The sequence below is a fragment of the Cucurbita maxima genome, unplaced genomic scaffold (assembly GCF_002738345.1).
Source record: "Cucurbita maxima cultivar Rimu unplaced genomic scaffold, Cmax_1.0 Cma_Scf00003, whole genome shotgun sequence".
Lineage (NCBI taxonomy): Eukaryota > Viridiplantae > Streptophyta > Magnoliopsida > Cucurbitales > Cucurbitaceae > Cucurbita > Cucurbita maxima.
In genome coordinates this window covers 1,704,756-1,727,398 of record NW_019272019.1, presented here as the reverse complement: position 1 = coordinate 1,727,398, position 22,643 = coordinate 1,704,756, and the positions used below count along the sequence as shown (strand labels likewise).

Below are 22,643 nucleotides of genomic sequence, written 5' to 3'. Positions count from 1 at the left end.
ACTTGTTGCTCCCTTTTTTCCAAAACGTTCTTCTTAAACTAGGGCCAGAGACTCGAACATACGTCGCTTGACCATAGGCGACGCAATAACAAATAAGCTTAGCTCACTTGTCGCTAAGAAGTGAGTCCCATAGCATTACAAGTCAGCTGTCATCAAAGTGCGATTGTGACAATTAAAGAGTAATTTTAAAATAAAATATTAACTAAAGTTATTTTAAAAAAAGTTTTTGACACAAATATTTTTATTTTTATTTTTATTAATCTAGCTGGCATTAAGGTTAAAAAGGTAAGAAATTATGAGTGAAATAGAAGAAGATGAGAGGCTTAGGGCCGGCGGGGGTTTGACCATGGAAGGGGATTGGTCAATATTCTTCTTCCTCTTCCTCGTTTCCACATGTCCAGAAAATCGGCGCGTAAACCTAAATTGAATCGTCAGACAGAAATCACGGGCCGATTTTTCTCTCTCTCCTCCAAGAATGTTTGTTAAATTGGAATGAGAGAGAGAGAGAGTTTTGGCGTTTCGCTTATGTCTGCCGAGGTGAAAGCGACTCGTCGGTACAATCCCCACCCCTTTCGGAGTCAACGTTCTTGTTGTCACACTGTACGATATCTAGCTCTCGCTCTCATACCATTTGTAACGACTTAAACCCACTATTAGCAGATATTATTATATTTGAGATTTCCTTCATCTCACAATTCACTCCTTTGAGGTCTTATTGTCCTCGCTTGCATATCGCCCGTGTCTGACTCTGATAGTAATGAGTCAAGCCCACCCTAACAGATGTTGTTCTCTTTGGACTTTCCGTTCGTGGGTTTTTGCTCAAAATTTTAAAACATTATTTGATGTCCCAATTGTGGAAGAGAACAAACCACCATTTATAAGGATGTGAAAACCTTACTCTTATAGATGCATTTTAAAGCTCTGAGTGAAAACTCGAAAGCAAAAATAAATATCACAATTACACTTACCCCTTAAAAAAAAGTTAAATAATATTTTAATTATGGTATTTTATATTTTATTTTAGTCTTTCTTTTTTTAACCTCTAATTTTAGTCTTTTTATTTTTTTAATAAATCCTAATTTTAATTATTAATTTCTTAAAAAATGGGCTAAATAATAATAATAATAATATTTAAGTAAAAAAATGGTCCATTTTCTCAAAAAAAAAAAAACAATTTATTACGTATTAAATAAGGATTAATACGAAATAAGAAAAAAAGGAGTAAAAATGAAATTTAAAAATGGTAGAAATTAAAAAACTGACCAAACACAAACTCAGTCCTGTCACTTCGTCGTTTCCCCTCCACCAAAGTCGAAGCCGATCCCGGACCCTAAGTCGCCACCGCCGCCGCGAACTTTTCAGACACATCCGAGTAATAGTCGACATTAATTACGAAACTGCAACAAGTCGTCGTTTCATTATCATTCTTTAATCAAACTCTAGAGACTAGAACCATCGTTTTCAACGTCAATTCCTCCTGCCCTAATTACGCTATTAAAACGACAAACTCCTCCCGCGTTTTGCCCGTTCTTTGCTGCGGCAGCGGATTTCGTCGTCAGCGTTCCTTTTTCTTACCTTTTTTGAGTCGAGTCGGGTCAGGTTGGGTCTATGAGTGCCGTCTTTCCAAACCGCCTCGATTTAGAGTTGGTTGAATTTATGAGGGCTTTACTAACACACAAACAATTTTGGGAATCAAATTTTTGCCATTTTCAAAAAGAATAATAAATGTCATAATTAATTATGCTTAATTTAATAATTTATGTGATAATTATTTATTTTTTAAAATTATATTTATTTTCTGGTTTTTTAATATAATCATCTAAAAAATAATTAATTTATAATTATGTTTTTTTAATAAATAATAACAATTTTTTTAAAAATAAAATAAAATAAATTACTAAAAGTTGATAAGAGAAGGGTGGGGTACTCAATTTTACTTTACCTATAAAACAAATTTTCTAGTATATTTATTTAATTAAAAAGATAACGTAAAATTCGAATAATTATAAATTATTATTTAAAAAATAATTTAATTACAATCAAAATGTTTAAAAAAAAAACATGTTTATTTTTATTTTTTATACAACATGAACTTAAATCTTGTTTAATTACTCGAATGAGGATATTTGTTTTTTAATTTATTTTAATTATTTTATTTAATTACTTTCACTTTTAAAATTGGATATTAAAATTATTATTTTTAAATATTTATAATTGTTAAAATTTAGGTTATTTTATTCCTATTTAGATAAAAAAAAATTATTAAAATTAAATTATTTATTATTGGGAATATAAGTACAAGTAAAAAGCAGCCTTATAAACGTGTAACCTTGAGTAGTTCCAATTTAAGTAAGTTGTCTAGGTGGCACCTGTGGGTCCCTCATAAATTAATATATAATTATTTGTTGTGTTATTTTATTTTATTTAAATTTAATATAATTATGAATACTGAGAAAAATATTGTCTAATTACGAACAATATCATGAGTTTATAATTAAGGAAGGTTGTCTCTTTTGTGGGTCGTTAGAAGCACGTGCGCGAAAAAAACAGGGTCATAGTCGTTACTTTTTATATTGGAACTGCCTTAGAACTTGAGCAAAAAGCTGCCAATAATACCCCAACAACTGTGGAACGAAAATTGACTATGAGCGAAATTATTCTCGGGTGTTGGTTGTCGATCATGCATGTCAAAACGGGCTAATTAAGGTTTTCAAAAATATATCAATACTGACTAAGTTTTTTTAGGGTTCGTACTTCAAACGACCCAAGTTTTCAAATTAAGATTTCAGTTTTAAGCCAATACGTACAGTGTTATATACTATTTTTCTTAAACAAAAAAATAAAATTAGGAAAGTTTATGTTCAGAGTGGATAGTATCATACCAACCAATGTGAAAGGTTCATGATTCCTAACATGATCACAATCATACCCTTAACGTAGTCATGTCACAAATAAAGATGTCGTGAGTCTCAAACGTGTAGTTAAAGTGACTCAATTATCGAACAAATGATTTACTTTGTTCAAGTTCGATGTACGCAATATCGTTTTTATATTATTTTATAAAATTACAATATTACCCTTTATATTTTATAAATATTATCTAAATTTTTTTTTCGGGAATGTTATTTTTTTAAAAATATAATTTGACCTATAAATTATCTAGAAAATATTACTAATTAAATATTAATTTTTTTAAAAATATTTCCATAAAAATTAGGAGGTAATCGGAGGGTATAAAGGTAAAACTAAATAAATAAAATAATAATAATAATAACAAAGAGTTGAGCCGTGCAGTTGCAAGCTCACACTCTATTTTTAACCAACAAAAAGCTTCAGATCGTTCTTCTCCAGTTCATCATTTTCATCTTCCTCTCCCCTGATTTTCTCGAGAAAATTTCGTATTTGGTTTCTCGGGAAAATTCCTCACAACGACATCAACAACCACAACTACTCCATATCTGCCCTTCAACTTTCAGATTCCGTTTACTCTGCTGCTGTTTTTATCGCCGTTGCTTGGACAAGATTCCTCTTGTCTCGATCGATGTTTCGTGCTCGTCCTCTTCTGAGGCTACCTTCGGCTCCTGTGTTTAGGGTTTTGTCACGAGGTTTGTTTTCGTACTGTTTTCTGGCTTTGTTTTTCTCTAATTCAGCTGCGTATTTTCTGTTTTTTTTGTTCTCCTCCTTTTTCTTGTGTTTGTTTCTACTGGTTGCTTTGGATTTGATTCGAGATCCGAGTTGTGTGCACCGGCATTGTCGAGATTCAATGTGTTTGTGGCTCCTCTTGAGCGGTTTTGGTTTGCGGAAGGGAATTTATGGTTGTTGTGATGAAATTCCTCTTGACGACTGTCACTGTTTCTCGTGTGTTCCGGAATTTTCGGTTGAAGATGGAGCTTAATAGACACTTTTTTAATTCGGCTTTGGATTTCGTTTTTTTCCCGATCATCCGTTTTCGCTATGTATATGAAGATGACGCTTCCTTCTCTTTTTCTTCTTCTTTCTCTCTTTTTCTTTTTTCATTCCCGATTAAAAGAAAAAAAAAAATGAAAAGCGAGCTGCTGGAAGGTCGAAATTCTTTTACGATTTGACATCCATGAAGCTATGTGAAAAATCAGGTCTCGAGAGCCGTTCTCTGTTTGGATCTATCTTTAATGTTAGGTACTCTGCGCACCGAATTCCTTCGCTCGCTTGAAAGTGATCGGTATTCACTCTTTCGATCGAATTTTTGTAGTAGCTCGAGGAAGGCTGTAGAAAACTAAATATCGTATTCGTTAGCTTGGGACCTTTTCATCAAATGGAAATGGCCAATCCTCTTTCTTGGTCTCTGATCTTTCGGAAATGCTGCCCAAAGAGTTTTCGAATCTTGAATCTGGTCTCAAAAGTCCTTGAATCAGTCGTTTCTTGACGTTTCATAGAGTAGGGCGGATACGGAATGCTAGTTTTGCGTGCTGTATTTTGTTCGCTATTTCTGATTATTCAGCCTGAAAGGAATCTAAATGCTTCACGCCTACGAAATGCAACTTCACTTTCTATGCTTCAATCACGCGTCTTCGTATAATTGACATAGCAAATTTCTTATGATTTCTCGTTTTTTCCTGCAACAACAGGTTGACGTGCCCGTGCGGATCGTTTCCAGTGGGTTTGGCGCTACCCCTTGAAGCTTAAAGCCATTTACCTTTCACGTTCATTGTCTCTGAATTGAAATGTTAGGTATGTTTTGAAGTTTATGGGCGTAAAACAGAAAGGCATAACGTGTACGAAGCTCCTCATTAGATGCATGAGTCATTGAGCATTAGGTTTCAGCTGCTAAAATATTGAGTCGATTTTCTTGATGGATGGACACCATTTATTTTCCAATTGTTAAAATTTCTACTGATTTTACTATTTCTGTTGGATTAGAAATATTTCTAACGCTTTTTCGTTTCTCATTCAAAGGCTTTGAAGGTCCTGGAACTAGTGATGAAATTAGAGAGTGCTTTGAAAATTCTGAAGATGAGAGACGGCTGTCCAAAATTGGGAGCCTCAAGAAAAAGGCAATAAGTGCTTCCAATAAATTTACTCACTCTCTTAAGAAGAGAGGAAAGAGGAAAATTGACTACCGGGTTCCTTCAGTATCCATAGAAGATGTTCGAGATGCGAAAGAGGAGAGTGCTGTCCATGAATTGCGTCAAAAACTTCTTGAGAGGAATTTACTACCTTCTAGGCTTGATGATTATCATACTTTACTGAGGTCTGCAATTTTTGAAAGCATTCTGCTAAGTTCATGCACATTTCTTATTGAGTCAATACTAGTATCCTCATCTATTTGTTATTTTTCTGTAGATTTTTGAAAGCTAGAGAGTTTAACATGGAAAAGACAATTCGGATGTGGGGAGATATGCTTAATTGGAGAAAGGAATATGGAACTGATACTATAGTAGAGGTAAAATGAGCTTCAATCGTACCTTGATGAGAGTTATTTTCTGTTAGGAATCACGGACCTCCACATTCCTCAACAATGGAGATGTATGATATTATCCACTTTGAGCATAGGCTCTGATGACTTTGCTTTTGGTTTCCTCAAAAGGCCTCATACCAATGGAGATGTATTCCTTATAAACCCACGATCATTCCCTAAATTAGCTAATGTGGGACTCTGTCCCAACATTCATCAACAATCTTCTCCTCGAACAAAGTACACTATAGAGCCTCCACTGAGGCCTATGGAGCCCTCAAACAACCTCCCCTTAATCGAGGCTCGACTCCTTCTCTGGAGTCCTCGAACAACGTACACCATTTGTTTGTCACCGAGTCACTTTTGACTACACCTTTGAGGCTCACAACTTCTTTGTTCGACATTTGAGGATTCTATTGACATGACTAAGTTAAGGGCATGACTCTGATACCATGTTAGGAATCACGGACCTCCACAGTAGTATGATATCAATATTTTCTTTGACAATATATATCATCATCTTCATTATTTTCGAGAAGTGCATAATGTAGTTGGACAACTTGCCAGTTTTTTAGCTTTAATATATCAGTGAAGTGTTTCGTCTGTAGGATTTTGAATTCGAAGAGCTTGAAGAGGTGTTGCAGTATTATCCTCAGGGATATCATGGAGTTGACAAAGAAGGCAGGCCAGTTTACATAGAGAGACTTGGGAAAGCCCATCCAAGTAGACTCATGCATATCACCACGATTGATAGATACTTAAAGTACCATGTTCAAGAATTTGAAAGGGCACTACATGAAAAATTCCCTGCTTGTACAATTGCGGCTAAAAGAAGAATTTGTTCAACAACAACAATATTGGATGTGCAGGGCTTGGTACGTTGATAACAGTCTTAAAAGGTTTATCTATTCAGTTTGCTTGAAATATAATCTTAAACACGATCACATTATTGTCTCAAAGGATATCAAAACTTTGCTTGGAATTAATTTTTTTGGGTATGAAAGCTTGAAAATCCCGAACCCCACCTGATCTATTGGGTAAATTGCTATACTGGAGGTCTTAGAGTAGGAGCCAATATGTATATAATATTAACAGTATCATCAATTGTGATATGAAAAATCATTCATTTCTCCCAACAATGGTATCTTAAATACACAATTCCTTTCACGAAGGGTTTTTGGTTTAAATCAATTTATTGAAATTTAATATCATGGTACTAATGTTTTGATTCCAGGGCATGAAAAATTTCTCCCGCGCTGCTGCAAATCTCTTAGCTGCCATGACAAAGATAGACAGTAATTATTATCCTGAGGTATCCAATTCCTTCCTAACACAAACATATCTGATCGTTTTCTCCTGTCATCTCTTATTCCCTTTTCACCTATTCCTGCAGACATTACATCAAATGTATATTGTCCATGCGGGTTCTGGTTTCAAGAAGTTTCTCTGGCCTGCTGCTCAGAAATTTCTTGATATGAAAACTGTTGCCAAGATTCAGGTATAGCTGTGGTATATTCAAGTTACATGCACTCCCTTTTCCTTATGCTGGATTAATCATCTATTTCCAATTGTAGGTTCTTGATTCCAAATCGATTGGAAAGCTACTTGAAGTCATTGATTCAGAGTATGACCATTTACGCTCGCTTTATTTGAATGGTTCTTATCTTCAATTTACTTCGCTAAGATTGTTTTTCTTTCAGTCAGTTGCCAGATTTCTTAGGTGGCTCGTGTACATGTAGTGGCGTTGAAGGTGGATGCCTTAGATCGAATAAAGGTCCCTGGAATGATCCCGATATTATGAAGGTGGGTTTTCATCATGTTTCAAACGTAGTCCAAATTTGTTAAGTAGTTTCAATTCTTCAGCACAAATTAACCCAGTCTTGTGTTTCAAGGTTGTGCATAATGCAGGAGCCACCTTTGTAAGGCAAGACACAAGAGTGGCCAAGAATGAAGCAAAAGTTCACTCACGTGCTCAAATGCCTTCACTGAAGGTAACTGTTGGTTTCATGGTTTGATCTGATCCATATTTATCTATACTCTATATTTATCTATATTTATTTCATGTTTTAATTGTAATTCATTTTTCCATGAAAATTTCATCTCACTTGATTATTTAGACGGATCAATCAGGTACGCCATTGATAGCCTCTACTCATGTCCTAGCTTGTCTGAGAGCTAAATTTGCCTAGATTGTTTGTCTCTTGTCTTGAGCTTCCTCAAGTTAGCTTCCGCTATTCCAAGAGTTTGCTAAGCTTCTTGTGGATCGATGCCACTAGCCTTCTCTGCATCATTTACCAAAATAGTGACCTCATTATTGCCTATTCTAGCAAAACCACCCATCAGAGCCATCGTTAACCATCCGTCATTCTATTGCATATTATTTATGCTGTAATTATGTTCTGTACATTGTATTGATGTGCATATTTTTCTCTTCCATCAGGGAAGAAGTAGCGATACATCATTACCGGATTCAGGATCAGATATCGATGACCCGTACTCCCCACTGGAGCGAGCTGTCTCCTTGGTTCCTTGTTTGGCTCCGGTTCACGAAGAAGTAAGTCTTAAACCGTGTAGCACATGAACTGTGAAAATGTTTTGTATGTGTGGATATAAGAATTTATAATTTTTGCAGCAAAGGGCAGCTGACTCTAATGCTTACTACAGTTGTGACGATGATGATTTTCGACCCGTTAGAACAGTACCCAAATGTGACCAAAGAGTTGGAGGTTCTCAGGGTCCATCGCTTGAAATAATCGAGAACGGGAATTTGTCGAGCAAAGTGACATCAAACACAGAAGGTACTTGATGTGATTATGTTTCTCATTCTAATTTTCTGTAAATCAAAATCTTCACGGCTCACCTGACACTAGGATAGTAGGATTATGTGCATAATTTTCTAATTATTCTTGAATTATATCGTTCGTCGGTCAGATTTTTCTTGAATTCATTCTTTTCAGGTACTATAACTAATGAACATGAAATTCTGAAGCAAAAACTTGAGAAAAGAAACCTTGATTCTACAGGGAGAGTTCTTATATCATTCTGGGTTAGATTGATAGCATTTCTTCGAAGTTTACAGTTTCAGTTTTGGAAAAGACAGAACAATGTATATCCTTCTAACACAGTAGAACACATTACAAATAACAATGCTGCTGCTGCTGCTGCAATTCAAGGTGTAAACGAAGAAGATTACATCGGCCCGTGTTTACAGCGTCTCGAGAGGCTAGAAAAAATGTTTGTAGAGCTGAGCAACAAGCCTGCTAAGATTCCTTTGGAAAAAGAGAATTTGCTTACTGAATCTTTGGACAGAATCAAGTTGGTTGAATTTGACCTGGAGAAAACAAAAAGAGTAAGCTTATCTTTATGTGTTTAATTAGTTTCATTCTTTTGATTGATTCTTGTAGCTTAACATTTACGTTCATTTCATTGGTTCAGACACTCCACGCTACTGTTCTAAAGCAACTTGAGACAGGCGAGCTGCTGGAGAAATTGCGGGAATCCCAATGCCAAGTAAGCAGCTTTTGAAAACATCTTTTTTGTTATTAGTTATTTTGTTTTCCTTTTGGAAATATAAGCTTGAGTTTTGAAAGACGGATTTCAAAATTTCTTTTAAAAACAAAAAATAAAATCATTATCTTTCTTTGTACCCATTTCATATCTAGAAATCTTCAACTACAATAATACCAAATGGGATCAGGCTTATAGTATAGTCAAATCCTATTAAGACTTTAGGCTGTAGATTTCGGTTTTTGATGGGCTAAATTAATAAAAATACCTTAAACTTTAGTGTAGGCAAAACCTGTTTAGAGTTTGATCTTCTCTGACCTTTACATTGTATTACAATAATATCTTTGAACTTTCAAAAAAACTCTCAAAGTAAACTTTAAATTTTTCTTACCATTAGTTTTGGATGGAAATAGTTAATGTTTTGTTTCAAAAAAAGATGGGTCGAAACACTTTTGAAGTTTTGTTGATACCCTTGAAAGTTTTTAAAATTTCAAACATATCTTTACCAAATGGGATCCGACTTATAGTATGGTCAAATCTAACACTTTAGGTCATAGATTTCGGTTTTTTGATGGGCTAAATTAATAAACATACCTTAACTTTGTCAAAACTTGCTAGAATTTGACCTTCTCTGATCTTTACACTTTGTCTCAATAATATCTTTGAACTTTATAAAAATATCATAATACTCTTAAAACTTTTTTAAAAAAATTTAAAATTTTTCTTACCACTAGTTTTGGGGTAAATAGTTAATATTTTGTTTTAAATTTTACACGCTAGTTCTTGAGTTATGGAAGGAAATATTTAATGTTTTGTTTCAAGTAATATTAATATTATTATTATTATTATTATTTTTTAAGGTTCTTATGATTCAATTCAAGTATTTTTAAAAAGTTTTAGAGGTTAGTTTTAAAATTTCAAAAAAATTTAAGGATGTTAATAAAAATTTGAAAGCTTAAATATATATTTTAAATATAGTATTATTGATTTCTGAACTAATTTTTAATTTTTTTTAAAGTAAAAAAGGGTATTATTTAAATTTTTAAAAGTTTATAATACTTTTAATACTTTTAAATTTTTTTTTTTTTTTTTATTAATTTAACCATAAGGGAGCAAGTAGAAACAAAATGAATATCATCAAACAAATTGTAGGGTTGTGATTCATTACCAAAATGGTAACTCTGGTTTCTCTGGTGCAGCCGAGAAGATTTTTGTGTTAGATTAGATTGGTGAAATGCATAGGATTATAATAATCATAGCCTTGAAGCAAAGAAAGAACATAGGTGCTGGCAGGCCCGGAGTGACAAAATCCAACGGATAATTGCTGGCGGCGGCTATAGGGACGACGATAGAGAGATAGAAAGGAGGCAAAGCTTGAATACACGTGCAGTACTGTTTTCACTCCCTTTTTCTGTCATCTTTTTATATATTATATATATAATTTTGAGGGTTTTTATTATAGACGAGGCTGACAAAGTTGTATACAAAAAAAAGGTTGGCTAATGTTCAGGGTTTGGTGGAGGGTCCCAGTACAGAGAAGAGAAGAGAAGAGAAGAAAAGAAAAGAAAAGAAGGGTGAATAACGTGGCTTTGCGCATTGGCACTCCGACTTCCAAGTAATTTTTAAATGCTTTACTTTCTCTGTTTTCTGTTTTCTGTTTTCTTTTAGGAGTGTTCTTAAAAGATGAATCATTGATGTACTACTACTGCTTAGAGTATATATATATATATATATATATTGCCCAACTTCTAGAAGTCCATGAAAATTGACTCGTACCATTCATCTAATTTTCTACTTGAGATTCCTCGTTTGGTAAAGAGAATGAAATATCAGGGTGGGAAACTTCTTCCTAGTAGGACGTTTTGAAAATTTTGAGAGGAAGTTCGATAGGAAAAGTCCAAATAGGACAATATCAACTAGTGATGGGTTTGGACCTAGGCTGTTACACTATTTTTCTGGGTCATTCATTATTGACTAGCGATGGGTTTGGGCCTTGGCCGTTACACTTTTTTTGGGTCATTCATTATCGACTAGCGATGGGCTTGGGCCTTGGCTGTTACACTTTTTTTCGGTCATTCATTATCTGCTAGCGATGGGCTTGGGCCTAGACTGTTACGCTATTTTTTTGGGTCATTTATTATTTGTTAGCGATGAGCTTGGGCCTAGACCGTTTCACTAGGTCATTCATTATCTGCTAGCGATGCGCTTGGGCCTGGGTCGTTACACTTTTTTTTGGGTCATTTATTATCGAGTAGCGATGGCTTGGGCCTGGATAGCTACACTATTTTTTTTGGGTCATTCATTATCGGCTAGCAATGAGCTTGGGCCTGTGCCATTACACTAATTTTTTTTTTGCGTCATTCATTCCTTTCCATTTTTTTGGTTGGAGTTTTAAACTATTGAGAGATTTGAGTACTTTTTCGTCATTATTTAAAGTTCTGTCGTGCATTTTGTGTTTTCTTTTCTTAAATTATTAAAATTGTTTCCACCAGAGTTTTCTTTTTAATATTTTCCCCCAAAATTATATATATATATATTATATTACTTAGAACACTTATCAAGTATCAATTTTCATGGCAAGTTTTCAAATTTATCTAATTACAGAAAAATGTGAGAATAGAAATAGGTAGTTGGAGTTTTGAATTTGCTTGTCTTTCTCTATTTTTTGTATTTTTTGGAAAAATATTAAATTTAGTAAAAATTACCTTTTTAATTCCATCACTCCCAAAATCTAATTCTTATTCTAAGAAGTTAATTACTAAAAAAAAAAAAATATACCCAAATTCATCTCTAAAAACACACCTAATAAAAGCGAAAATAAAATATCATATTTTCCTAATTAGTTTCAAACCAACCATTTTCTTAAAAAAACAACCACAGGTTTTTCTACCATTTAATAAATTAGTTTTAGAAATAGTGATTTTAGCTATATATTGAATCATATAAACCTTTATGTTTTAGAATTTTCACATTATCTTAATATTTGAATTTACAATTTTAATAATACATTTAAAAGTGATTTTGAACAATTCAAGACATGGTTTGATGTAGGAGGGCATGAATTAATCGAAACTACATCTGAATGAGAGCGATTTTAAAGATACGATGACTAAGAAAGATTTAAAATAATTGAACGTCACTACATATATTAACAAGGTGTGCCTTTCTTTTAGATGACTTAATTATATTTTATTACTTAGGCGACCTCTTTGAAAATTTTCTAGATTCCGAAACCTGATATGAATGACCCACCCTAAAAAACTCAGCGTTTATTTGTAAAATAGTTTTCTCTATTAAGGAATATCTAAATCTATGGGTGATGTATGTCTATCACTAATCCACCATTTGGTTAACTTTTTTATTACTAACAAACTATTTTTATGTCTATTAATAGTCTATTTCTATGTTTATTATTGAATTTTTAAAATTTTTAAACTTTTTTTTTTATAAAAATAAATAGTATTGTTGAAGTTATTAATTAAACCTTTTAAATTTTAAAAGGGGTTTTTAAAATTAAATACTTTATTTTAAAAAAATTTAAAGATATTATTTAAGTTTTTGGAAGTTTATACGTATTTTTATTCGATTAATGAAATAAAATAATTGATATTTTATAATTTAAATGAGTCCGCAAACCATCAATAATACCTCTATCACTTATGGTCCTTAATCAATAATAGATCTATTACTAATAAACTTGGACAACTATCTAATAAATTTACCGGTAATAAATATGTGTTAATAAGTCAATTACTGATAGATTTATCATTAACTAATTGAGCTTAAAACTGAGTTATATTTGGTAATAATTTTGATTTTAGTTCCGATTTTTATTTTTTAATAATTTTTTTAGTATAATAATTTGAACATTAAAATTAAAACGAATATTGAATATTAGAAAATTATTTTGTTTTTTTTTTAAATTAAAAAAAGGTGGGCACCCACATGAACCGAACCGGTTCGATTCGGTGACCCAGTTTCCGCGTTTAGCTGTATCCCGTCCATTACACACTATATATTTATTTATTTATTTATTTATTACTTCAGACGTGGAAATTAAAAAATAAAATAAAATACAAAAACATATTCTAAGGGGAAATTCTATTCAACAGCCTGTCTCCCCTGCTCGTCGGAGAAGAAGAAGAAGAACCTTCTCTTTCTCTCACCTTCTCTCTCTCTCTCTCTCTCTCGCTTGCCGGAATTATGGTCTCCAATCGTTCATTCTGTAACTTCTCAATGCTTCTTCTCTTCTTCATCTCACTGCTTTTCAGTACTTCTTCATCCACTTCCATTTCAGGTACTTCAGATTCATAATCACGACGACATTGTCGAATTTCGTCGCTCTCTTGCTTCTCCTTCTTGTTCTCTAGTTGTGTTTTTAACTCGTTTTTTTTTTGTTTTCCAGGCGATGTCTTTGAATCGAAGGTTTTAATCGGTCGGAGCCTGCTCCAGGCTAGAAAAGGTTCTGCTCCTTTTTTCAACATCCTAATTCTTTTTTTTTTTTTCTTGTTGAGTTCGTGATTTAATTTAGTTGTTGACCTGATTCTGTTAGGTTTTGAGAGCTCCGTCTTGTTTATGCTTGTTTTGTTTGTTAAAGATCTTTGCGATCTGTGTTCTTCTCTCTGGAGGTTGTGGAATTTTGGGATACTTGTTGTGGCTTTATTGGTTTGACCATTTGATTCTCTCGATTTCTACTCGTGCTCTTCTAGGATCTCTCTTTTGCCACAACCGCCGTGAAAGATGGAAATTCAACGGACATAGTAACTTAGTCTTATCGGGAAGCAGGATTTATTGATTTTATTATCGTAATGGGATGATCCATCCGTGATTTACGCAGTGATTCAATAACATTAAAAGGGAGGGGAAAAAAGTATGCAGCATGAAAATGTGTATTTCTTCCTTGAGATTAATCGATGTTCATTCTGTTTTAATAAACTTGGGTCGTTTATCATATGGTATATGCTTTTAGGGTTTTTCCCAAAGCCAACTCAAGATTAAATTGTCTTAATTTGGCTTCTCATAAGTTTTTAATACGCAAATAACTGAACAGTTTGTTGAAAGAGCTGAAACTTGTGGCTTTAACATTTTCATATGACCCCTGTGTTTACGACAATGAATTGTCAGGAATTAACTAATTCACATTTTCATAAACTAATTTTCTGAATTGATTCTGGAATTATCATTCCTAGTGTTTTCCATTTCACACATATATGAAGATAAAATTGTAGCCTCTTGAAAAGGGAGATCATATTCTATGATCACTATTTTCTATACCTCGCTGTGACCTTACTTTGTATAGCTTTTGGCTTTTAATCTTCTCGTGTTAGTGATGTGTTACATAGTTTAGAATTTATGGGAAAATTATGTTGTTCATACATACTTGAGGTTTGAATAATTTGTTTCTTTCTCTTTTCTTTTCTTCCTCATAAATCTTCAAATCAGTTTCGTTTAGAAAATGAAAAATTAAATGTTTGGTATTTTTGCAGTTATTATCCGACTGCAGAAGCATTTTTCCTGATTTTCCATCTTCTATGTTCATGTTGGAAATGCAATTCCTAATGAAGATCGTTATCTCAATTTCCACCAACTTGCTAGATATTAACTTCAGTTCAGTAGATGCAAATTAAAGAACTAGAGAAGCTTTATCTTAGCTTTTGATTAGAGATCTGGCACTTGAATCATGTTTCTGCCGTTTTGTTTCTGTTCTTCATTTTATTGTCCATATATTGAACACATTAAAATTGATAAGCTTTTAGATATCATGTTGTTTACTTGAAACGAATGCCCCACCCCTTCTTATTATTGAGGGTTAGAAATCACAACTCTCCACAATGGTATGAAATTGTCCACTTTGAGCATAAACTCTCGTGGCTTTATTTTTGGTTTCTCCAAAAAGTCTCATACCAATAGAGATGTATACCTTACTTATAAACCCATGATCAACCCTTTAGTTAGTCGATGTGGGACTCCTCTCCTAACAATCCTTCCTTCGAATAAAGTATACCATAGAGTCTCCCCTAAAGCCTATGGGACCTCGAACAATGTACACCATTGTTCGACACTTGAGTCACTTTTGCCTACACTTTTGAGTCTCACAACTTCTTTGTTTGACATTTGAGGATTCTATTGACATGGCTAAGTTAAGAGCATGACTCTGATACCATGTTGGAAATCACGACTTTTCACAATGGTATGATATTGTTCACTTTGAGTATAAGCTCTCATTACTTTACTTTTGGTCCCCTAAGAAGTCTCATACTAATGGAGATGTACACATTACTTATAAACCCATGTTCAACCCCTTAATTGGCCGATGTGGGACTCCTCTCCCAACAATTCTCAACACTCACCAAGCTTCACCTATCCAGATTCCAACTAAAAGTCCGAAAACTTTATAGTGGGATTATGGCTTACATTATCTTTGTTTTACCATAGATCTGTGCTTTCCGAAGCTATGCCTAAACAAATTTGATCTAATCATGTGATGTTGCACAATTTATGCAGCTTGTCCAGTGAACTTTGAATTCTTGAACTACACCATCATCACAAGCAAATGCAAGGGGCCTCGATACCCTCCCAAACAATGTTGTCCCGCTTTGACAGAATTCGCTTGCCCTTATGCCAAGGATCTCAACGATTTAACAAATGATTGCGCTTCAACCATGTTCAGCTACATCAACCTGTATGGGAAATACCCTCCTGGCCTCTTCTCTAGCGAGTGCAAGGGTGGGAAGCAAGGTCTGGAATGCCCTGCACTCCCACCCTCCACTTCTGCTGATCTTAACTGGGGTTCGATAGCACGTTTGCCATCTCGTTCGTTGATCCTCTCGACAGGATTCCTACTGCTGTTATGGCTATTATGATAAGGTCCAAGTGCTTACCATTTTTCATTTTTTGATTCCTATTTGTTATAATACCTTAAACATACTGAAAAAACTGCAATTATGTGTACTACAATTTAGTTATTGTCATTGTTTCATAAGATAAATTTGTGTATCTATCTATCCATCACTCTGATAGCTGTGGAAAATGAGTTCTTGTTCATGAGGTTGAATTGCAGTTCTTATTTGTTCTTAATTTGTGAAGGGGACTTGGTGTATCATCATCATGTATAGAGTTGTTTGTGATATTCATTTTAGTGTGATTTGAAACTTTAGTTTTCTTGAATTTGTTATGATGAAAGTCCCAAGTCGGCTAATTTAGAGAATGATCATCGGTTTATAATCAAGGAATACTCTCTCCAGTGTTACGAGACTAGCTATAAGAGTTTATGTTCAAAGTGGACAATATCATATGTTCAAAGTGGACAATATCATATAATTTAGAGAATGATCATCGGTTTATAATCAAGGAATACTCTCTCCAGTGTTACGAGACTAGCTATAAGAGTTTATGTTCAAAGTGGACAATATCATATAATTGTAGAGAGTCGTGTTCGTCTAACATAATACAATATATTTTGCATTGCTTTATTATTTTTTTTAAAATTTTTATTTATCAATACCTGGAGATTCTAAATAGTTTCATAGAGGAGTTGAGAGAAGTAATAGATGATAAATGATAATAAATTAAATTAATTATATATTATTTTTAAAAAAATATAACATGTATAATTAATTATTATTGTAAAAATTTCTTTGTTATTTTTTTTAAATGTGATTTTTTTTAATTATTCTTGTAAATCATTTGTTTGAGATTAATTATTAATATTGACGACTAAATAAATTAAAAAATTTAATGTATATTAGTTATAATATATGAAAATTAAATCAAAATTTAATTGGTTAAATTATTTTAAGAACATATCTTAATAGAAATAAATTAATTAATTCTATAATCTAGAATTTGTTAGTGAATTAAATCTTAAAATTCACAAGAGACTTAACTTTTCTGTATCTATTGAGGAAAAAAAAAAAAAAAAAAAAAAGACATAAAACAAGGCTACCAAAGCCTCTGAAGATGAAGAAAATGGACTCCAAACCATGCTTCTTCCTCTTTCTTCTTCTCCTTCCCTCAATTCTCTTCACGGCGGCCGCCTTCACTGCCGTCGCCGCTGCCTTCGCCGCCACCGCCCCCGCTTCTTCTCCAGCTGCCCCTTCAGGTACTCAGAATTTGTATTCAGATTTTCGAATTTATATGTTCGGTAGATTCTTAAACGCATGAATTATTCAATGAAACTGTTGTAATGTGCATATTCTCTAATAACCCATTGGATCTAAGTTCGAGGTGCTTCTTTCTCATACATTAAATGGGGAAAATTGTCAACCATATTGTAGCAATCTCACCAAATAATTATCAACCATCAAGATTTGAAGCGAAAATATTTAAAATATTATATTTACATTTACTAACAAAATAAATAAATAAATACAAGATTTAATATTATAGACTTTCAATTTTGATTTATTTAGTAAAAAAATAAAACGAGTCAAGGTTAAATTAGTAATTTACCTCTAAATAACATGAAATTCTACCCAATCTTACCGTTTGTATATCTAAAATGTTCTAACCAATAACTGTGCCTCAATCATGTTCTCTTATATTCATCTCTATGGAAACTACCCATCTGGCCTCTTTACCTCCCTCTGCATCAAAGAATCCAGTGGTCTTCAATGCTCTAAAGCTAATTAAGCATCTTCCCACATTCATCCTTTGTATCTGACTTTATATATTTGTTTCGATGTATGTTACATGTCGATGTACAATTGGGTCGTTGTGGTTTGAACAAGATGCCTTTTTGGGTTGGTGTTGTTAGTCTTTGTGCATTTATTTGTGTTCATGGGAATTGTGATGAGATGCATGATTGATTTGAGTGTTATGCATGTTAAGAAGATGAATATTGTGGTGCCCACACAGTATAAGATAAATGTAAGACCACATCAGTTGGGAAGGAGAATGAAACATTTTTTATATGAGTGTAGAAACTTCTTCCTAACAAACGTGTTTTAAAACCTTTAGAAGAAGCCCGAAAGGGAAAGCTCAAACAAGACAATATCTGCAAGCGGTGGACTTGGGGACTTTTAAGGTTAGAGAGGGCTAATTTATGAGATGGTGTGTCACAACTCATATCCACCGCTAGTAGATATTGTCCTCTTTGGGCTTTTTCTTTCGGGCTTCCCTCAAGGCATTAAAACGTGTCTTGCTAAAGGAAGGTTTCCACACTTTTATAAAGGGTGTTTTGTTCTCCTCCCAACCAATATGGGACACTACATCGTGATTTCTAAGTTACATGGAACAATGCTCTGTTCACGTAGTATCAACTTGAAGAGTAATTACCTAAGATATGTATAAAACCTACAAGAGTTCATTGCTCACCAGAAAAACAATGGAAGATTGGACCAAGCTTGTCAACACTTCAGCAACATAGTTTGTTTGCTCAACAGTGATGCATTTGAGCAGGCAGCTGATAATGCCCTTGACTTCATCTTAGAGCCTAAAATCTTCAACACCTGACAACCTGCACCACATATTTGGACATTCCTATACTAACTACTTTCATCACATAATTCCTAGGAAGACTCGGATCAGCACGGTTGATACTAGATAAAAACAGACATCCTCGAATCAGCACAGTCGATACTAGATAAAAAAAGACTGCCTCGGATCAGCACGGTCGATACTAGATAAAAGGAAGTCCTTTTCTCAGGCTCCAGGTTATAAAATATGTGTGTGTGCGCGCGTTCTCGAGCGCAACGGAATAAGAAAGATCTAGATATACAGAAGTGACCAGCAAATGAAGAAACTAAAGAGAAGAAGCTAAAAGAGACCATTAGCTATCATTCTGTCTTACAATATTCACCTATTTCCCTTCCCAACATACACTTAAGACCTTCAAAGTCTGTGGGAAACAATTGCATATCCTTCTTTTACACAATACACAATTCCTACCATCAAATTGATTTAAACTTATTCGAGGGTGTCCAAGCACCTTCGGTAGATTGATCACATAATTATGTTGATGGACAAAAGAAATTAAAATTCTGGCATACTCAATGGAATTTCCCCCAGGGACATATATATTAGATCATCATCCGCCAGAGCCCCCTGAAATAAATAAGCAAATGACAGATCATTAAACCTATAGCCAATGATTTCTTATAGTTCTAAATCACTAAAGACCTATAAGAGGGTGGAGATGGAAGTAAATTATGGAGGTATTGAGACTTGAGCAGTCCTATAATATATATAATATTAACATTTAACGCAGTAAGAACCTCACAACAATATAATCTTTAAGAAGCCAGGCAAAGTATCAAAAAGGAGAATCTTCAATAAATGATGAAGTTGGATATGAGCAAGGAAGTACTTCTCCATTCGAAAGAGACATTTGATTGTGCATTGAATTAATGTCTCCTTGTACGGAAGCACAGTTGGGGAATTCTGCTCCAAGCAACTCTGAAATCATTAGTCCATAGCCATCGTGAACATCAGGCATATCTCCACTGTTTTGTTCGTTGTTAGGAAAGCCGTCCAATCCAGTAAATACAGGCTCCCTCCTGAAAATGGCATCAATACAGTTCACCACAATGTTTGTTTTCAAATCAAATGCAACTAGGTGAGGTGAGGTACAATTATCAGCGTATTTAGGGAAACGTAAACCAAAATAGCTTTCGAATAAAAGATGAGCGAACTTACTTTGTCTCTGGATTATGGAAGGTCTTGTCTACTTGAGCATTAGAGTCATCTTCCAAATCAATAATTTCGATCTCTTTACCGCCAGCCACCACACTATTTTGGCCAAATTCAGTAGCATTGCTTATAGACAAGCCAATATCGACAGGAGCTCTTTCTCTTTTTGATTCAGAAATAGATTGGAAGATGAGAAGAGGATTGTTTTCATGATTATCATGTATATCAGAAGCCTCCATAAGGTTAAGGTCACAGATCTTAAATGAATTCGGAAAAAGCTGCTTTTCTTGTGCATAATCTACACATTGGTCACCTCCGCTCTTTATGAAATGAAAACCATCCACTGAGTTCACGCAGTCAGCAGCTACAATAACTTCATTATCACACTCTGGCTTGCTTTCCTCAGAACTAACTTTTGCTTTATCAAACTTGAGAAGGTCAAAGGCTTCATCTTCCTCCTTAGAATTCATCAACGGAATCCATTCTCTTGGTTTTTTATTCCCGTCCCCCACATCACTCTCATCCAACGGCCGCTTTTGACTCCTTTCCTCGAACATAGAATTACTCCTTCCAAATACGGCAGGAGTTCGGCAAGATTCTTCCTTGTTCTCATTCCAAAATGGTCCATGCTGGAAAGAATGAGACATCAAAGAGCTAGCCTTCTCACCAAATCTAGGATATGCCTCCTCCATTATAACAGCTTCCTCAGTAGCTTGTGGTTCAGATCTTTCATAGTTTAGATTTTCGACATCAAGGTTTTTAGCTGATACAGCACCAGATAACGCATAAGTGGAAGAGTTACCGTCAATTGAAAGTTCAGATCTGTTAGGGTTGATAACAGAAGGTTGTGCTGACACAGTTGCAATAGGATCTGCCTTAGAAACCTTGTATGCCAATGCAGAGCGAGTTTTGGTAGGGAACTTAGTAAATCTGCAGAATGCTAGTAGATCAGTCTCTGGCTTCACCAAGGAATCACCGTCATCGGCTTTATTCTGCATTGATAGTTTCTCCGCCACACAGTGTTTCTCAGTTTCATTGGTATTGGTATTATTTTTCACCTCCTCAAACCCTGAATCTACATTACATAAATCATCAGAATCTTTAGCAAGTTTCTGCTCATTTGGCAGGTCTTTCCCAACAGCAGAAATACTTGTCTTCGAGCCTACATCATCTGGCAAAGGGTACTTAACCAGTTCAGGTCCTGAATCCTCAGGTGTGTCACCTTTTCGTCCTAACTTTGAAGGTTTGAGAACTTGAAATTCAGTACCAACTTCTTCACCAGTATGCTGTCGATTACCATAAGCAGAAAGATTATCAGTGTCGTCATAAGCCTCTGTATCTGAAGAAGCTCTAGCTCTATCATTGTAATTATTGCTCCTACTGTACTCTTGGCCACTCCAATCAGAACCACTACTTCGGAAAGACGAGGATCTTCTTCGTCCTCTCAAATGATTTCGTGACGGTGCCAAACTATACTCATCAGATGGCTGCCTCCTACCAGACCCAAAATCAGGTCCAACATGTCCTGAATGAGGAGGGGCAGCATTAGATGTTCGTCCTTCTTCGCGAAATTGACCTAATTCCTGAAATTCAGAAGACTCCCTCCTCAAACTTCCACCTTGCCATTTACCAGACAAAACACTAGATGGGAGCAAACCTTGAGAAACCAGATATTCGGCCGCAAGACGACCTGCTTCCATAAAAATGTCAACAGAACCCCCACCTCTTCGCGGAGGAGGCAGTGACTGGGATGATTGATATGATTTGGGGTATCCCTGACCGCGCCCAAAGCTACTCGGATGATTAAAATTGCGATAATCATTGCCATATGCACCACCATGGCCCCTAACCGATCCCTCAGGAGAGATTCGAGAAGAAGCTAATCCAACTCCCATGGAACTAGACCTAAACCCATTACCCGTATTACGGTGACGGGGATGCATAATTTTAAAAAACAATAGCAACAATTCAAAGGCAATTAGGTATCGGAATAATCGTCTGATTCCACTACAAATGATCGAAGAATCCCTATCTTCGTTGTGCTGAAGAAACCAACAACAAAAATCTCTCGGTTCAAAACAAAAGATTCACCAAAACCCTCGGACGAAATCCAACACTCGATAAAACGAAAATTATGTTCCAAATGGCGCAAGATTCTGCGAAAACATGTCCTCCAAATCCGATTCGAAAAGAATTCCCTAACTCCAGTCCAACAGTATAACGCGATAGTTATTAACTCTAACGGATCTGAAACGGTATTCGATTAAGCAATCCAAGTAAAACCTAACCTCATTCAAACAACAATTTCCAATCCGTCCACTCGACGACGATGATGACGACGATTTGCCAAGAAGAGTGTATTAGGTTTTCCGGATCAAGAAAAGTGAATTCGTCAAATTACCAACAGCGATTCTCCGCCATTTCAAAATCCATCTCCTCTCCACAAGAAATTCGTGTGATTTTTTCTACAGAACGCCTCAAATTCAATCCGTACCTACAAATTGGTATATGAAAGGCCTGTTCTTCTCCGCCGAGGACTTGGTGCTCAAAAGGCAAAGGGCTTATGGCGACGCGAACCAAAAATAATTAAATAATCAAATAATCATTAATTAATTTATAGTATAATATTTAAGTTAATTTACTAAATCCCATGCTAAAATTTAAGAAAACTAAAAACGGCCAATTATGGATAATATATCAAATTATCATTTTTTTTTCTTTTTTAATTAAACTAGACAAAAAATAATTAATAAATAAATTAAATTAGTAAAATTATCTCGTACTTTATTTTAAAAAAAAATACTCTCAATTTTTTAAAAATTTCGATAATATTCTTAAACTTTATAAATGATTTAAAAATATTTTTAAAAAAATTTTAAAAAATATCGTTAAAAAAATATTTTACTTTTAGATGAAAACGGTTAATACTTTATTTAAAAAAATAATTTTAACTTTTAATAGTTTATTTTATTATTACTTTTTAAATTTTTAAAAAAATATTTCCAATTAAAATTTTATAAATCATACCTAAAATTTTTAATGTTATTTTTTAAATTTTATGAATATTGGTAAATAT

The 22,643-nt window shown here is 34.3% G+C and overlaps 3 protein-coding genes across 6 annotated transcripts; 2 read left to right on the top strand and 1 right to left on the bottom strand.

Moving 5' to 3' along the window:
- The first annotated feature begins 3,289 nt into the window (after window positions 1-3,289).
- Window positions 3,290-10,590, top strand: LOC111476588 (phosphatidylinositol/phosphatidylcholine transfer protein SFH13-like). 3 transcript variants are annotated; one of them, XR_002717129.1, is made up of 16 exons: window positions 3,290-3,605; window positions 4,605-4,707; window positions 4,933-5,227; window positions 5,320-5,419; window positions 6,040-6,306; window positions 6,666-6,743; window positions 6,825-6,929; window positions 7,006-7,055; window positions 7,132-7,234; window positions 7,324-7,422; window positions 7,872-7,985; window positions 8,064-8,229; window positions 8,389-8,780; window positions 8,867-8,941; window positions 10,138-10,327; window positions 10,449-10,590. XR_002717129.1 is itself a non-coding variant. In XM_023120307.1 (15 exons), the coding sequence occupies exons 2-15, from the start codon at window positions 4,701-4,703 to the stop codon at window positions 10,156-10,158; spliced, it is 1,872 nt and encodes a 623-aa protein (XP_022976075.1). In that variant the 5' UTR covers window positions 3,290-3,605; window positions 4,605-4,700; the 3' UTR covers window positions 10,159-10,590. The 3 variants fall into 3 exon arrangements, 1 of the variants encoding a protein (XP_022976075.1); XR_002717128.1 differs by having other exon boundaries at window positions 10,433-10,590; XM_023120307.1 differs by having other exon boundaries at window positions 10,138-10,590.
- Window positions 10,591-12,993: 2,403 nt separating this feature from the next.
- Window positions 12,994-16,019, top strand: LOC111476731 (GPI-anchored protein LLG1-like). The gene is made up of 3 exons (XM_023120524.1): window positions 12,994-13,235; window positions 13,344-13,400; window positions 15,443-16,019. Exons 1-3 carry the CDS (start codon window positions 13,142-13,144, stop codon window positions 15,799-15,801), a joined length of 510 nt encoding a protein of 169 aa, XP_022976292.1. The 5' UTR covers window positions 12,994-13,141; the 3' UTR covers window positions 15,802-16,019.
- Window positions 16,020-18,672: 2,653 nt separating this feature from the next.
- Window positions 18,673-22,125, bottom strand: LOC111476727 (uncharacterized protein At4g26450-like). 2 transcript variants are annotated; one of them, XM_023120518.1, is made up of 3 exons: window positions 19,574-22,125; window positions 19,245-19,434; window positions 18,673-18,982 (listed from the first exon to the last, which is right to left on the bottom strand). In XM_023120518.1, the coding sequence occupies exons 1-3, from the start codon at window positions 21,508-21,510 to the stop codon at window positions 18,911-18,913; spliced, it is 2,199 nt and encodes a 732-aa protein (XP_022976286.1). In that variant the 5' UTR covers window positions 21,511-22,125; the 3' UTR covers window positions 18,673-18,910. The 2 variants fall into 2 exon arrangements, with proteins under 2 accessions (XP_022976286.1, XP_022976287.1); XM_023120519.1 differs by having other exon boundaries at window positions 18,891-18,982; window positions 19,158-19,434.
- Between the last annotated feature and the right edge of the window lie 518 nt (window positions 22,126-22,643).

What these genes read in the sequence shown, in the direction of transcription:
- LOC111476588 (XM_023120307.1), top strand. An exon ending in TGGCTCCGGTTCACGAAGAA is followed by an intron (nt 7,986 to 8,063) that starts GTAAGTCTTAAA and finishes TAATTTTTGCAG; the next exon opens with CAAAGGGCAGCTGACTCTAA. An exon ending in TGCGGGAATCCCAATGCCAA is followed by an intron (nt 8,942 to 10,137) that starts GTAAGCAGCTTT and finishes TCTCTGGTGCAG; the next exon opens with CCGAGAAGATTTTTGTGTTA.
- LOC111476731 (XM_023120524.1), top strand. Translation starts at nt 13,142, where the DNA reads ATGGTCTCCAATCGTTCATTCTGTAACTTCTCAATGCTTCTTCTCTTC. An exon ending in TTCATCCACTTCCATTTCAG is followed by an intron (nt 13,236 to 13,343) that starts GTACTTCAGATT and finishes TTTGTTTTCCAG; the next exon opens with GCGATGTCTTTGAATCGAAG. An exon ending in CCTGCTCCAGGCTAGAAAAG is followed by an intron (nt 13,401 to 15,442) that starts GTTCTGCTCCTT and finishes CAATTTATGCAG; the next exon opens with CTTGTCCAGTGAACTTTGAA.
- LOC111476727 (XM_023120518.1), bottom strand. Translation starts at nt 21,510, where the DNA reads ATGCATCCCCGTCACCGTAATACGGGTAATGGGTTTAGGTCTAGTTCC. An exon ending in TTCCATAATCCAGAGACAAA is followed by an intron (nt 19,435 to 19,573) that starts GTAAGTTCGCTC and finishes TGCCATTTTCAG; the next exon opens with GAGGGAGCCTGTATTTACTG. An exon ending in TGTCTCTTTCGAATGGAGAA is followed by an intron (nt 18,983 to 19,244) that starts GTACTTCCTTGC and finishes TATTTATTTCAG; the next exon opens with GGGGCTCTGGCGGATGATGA.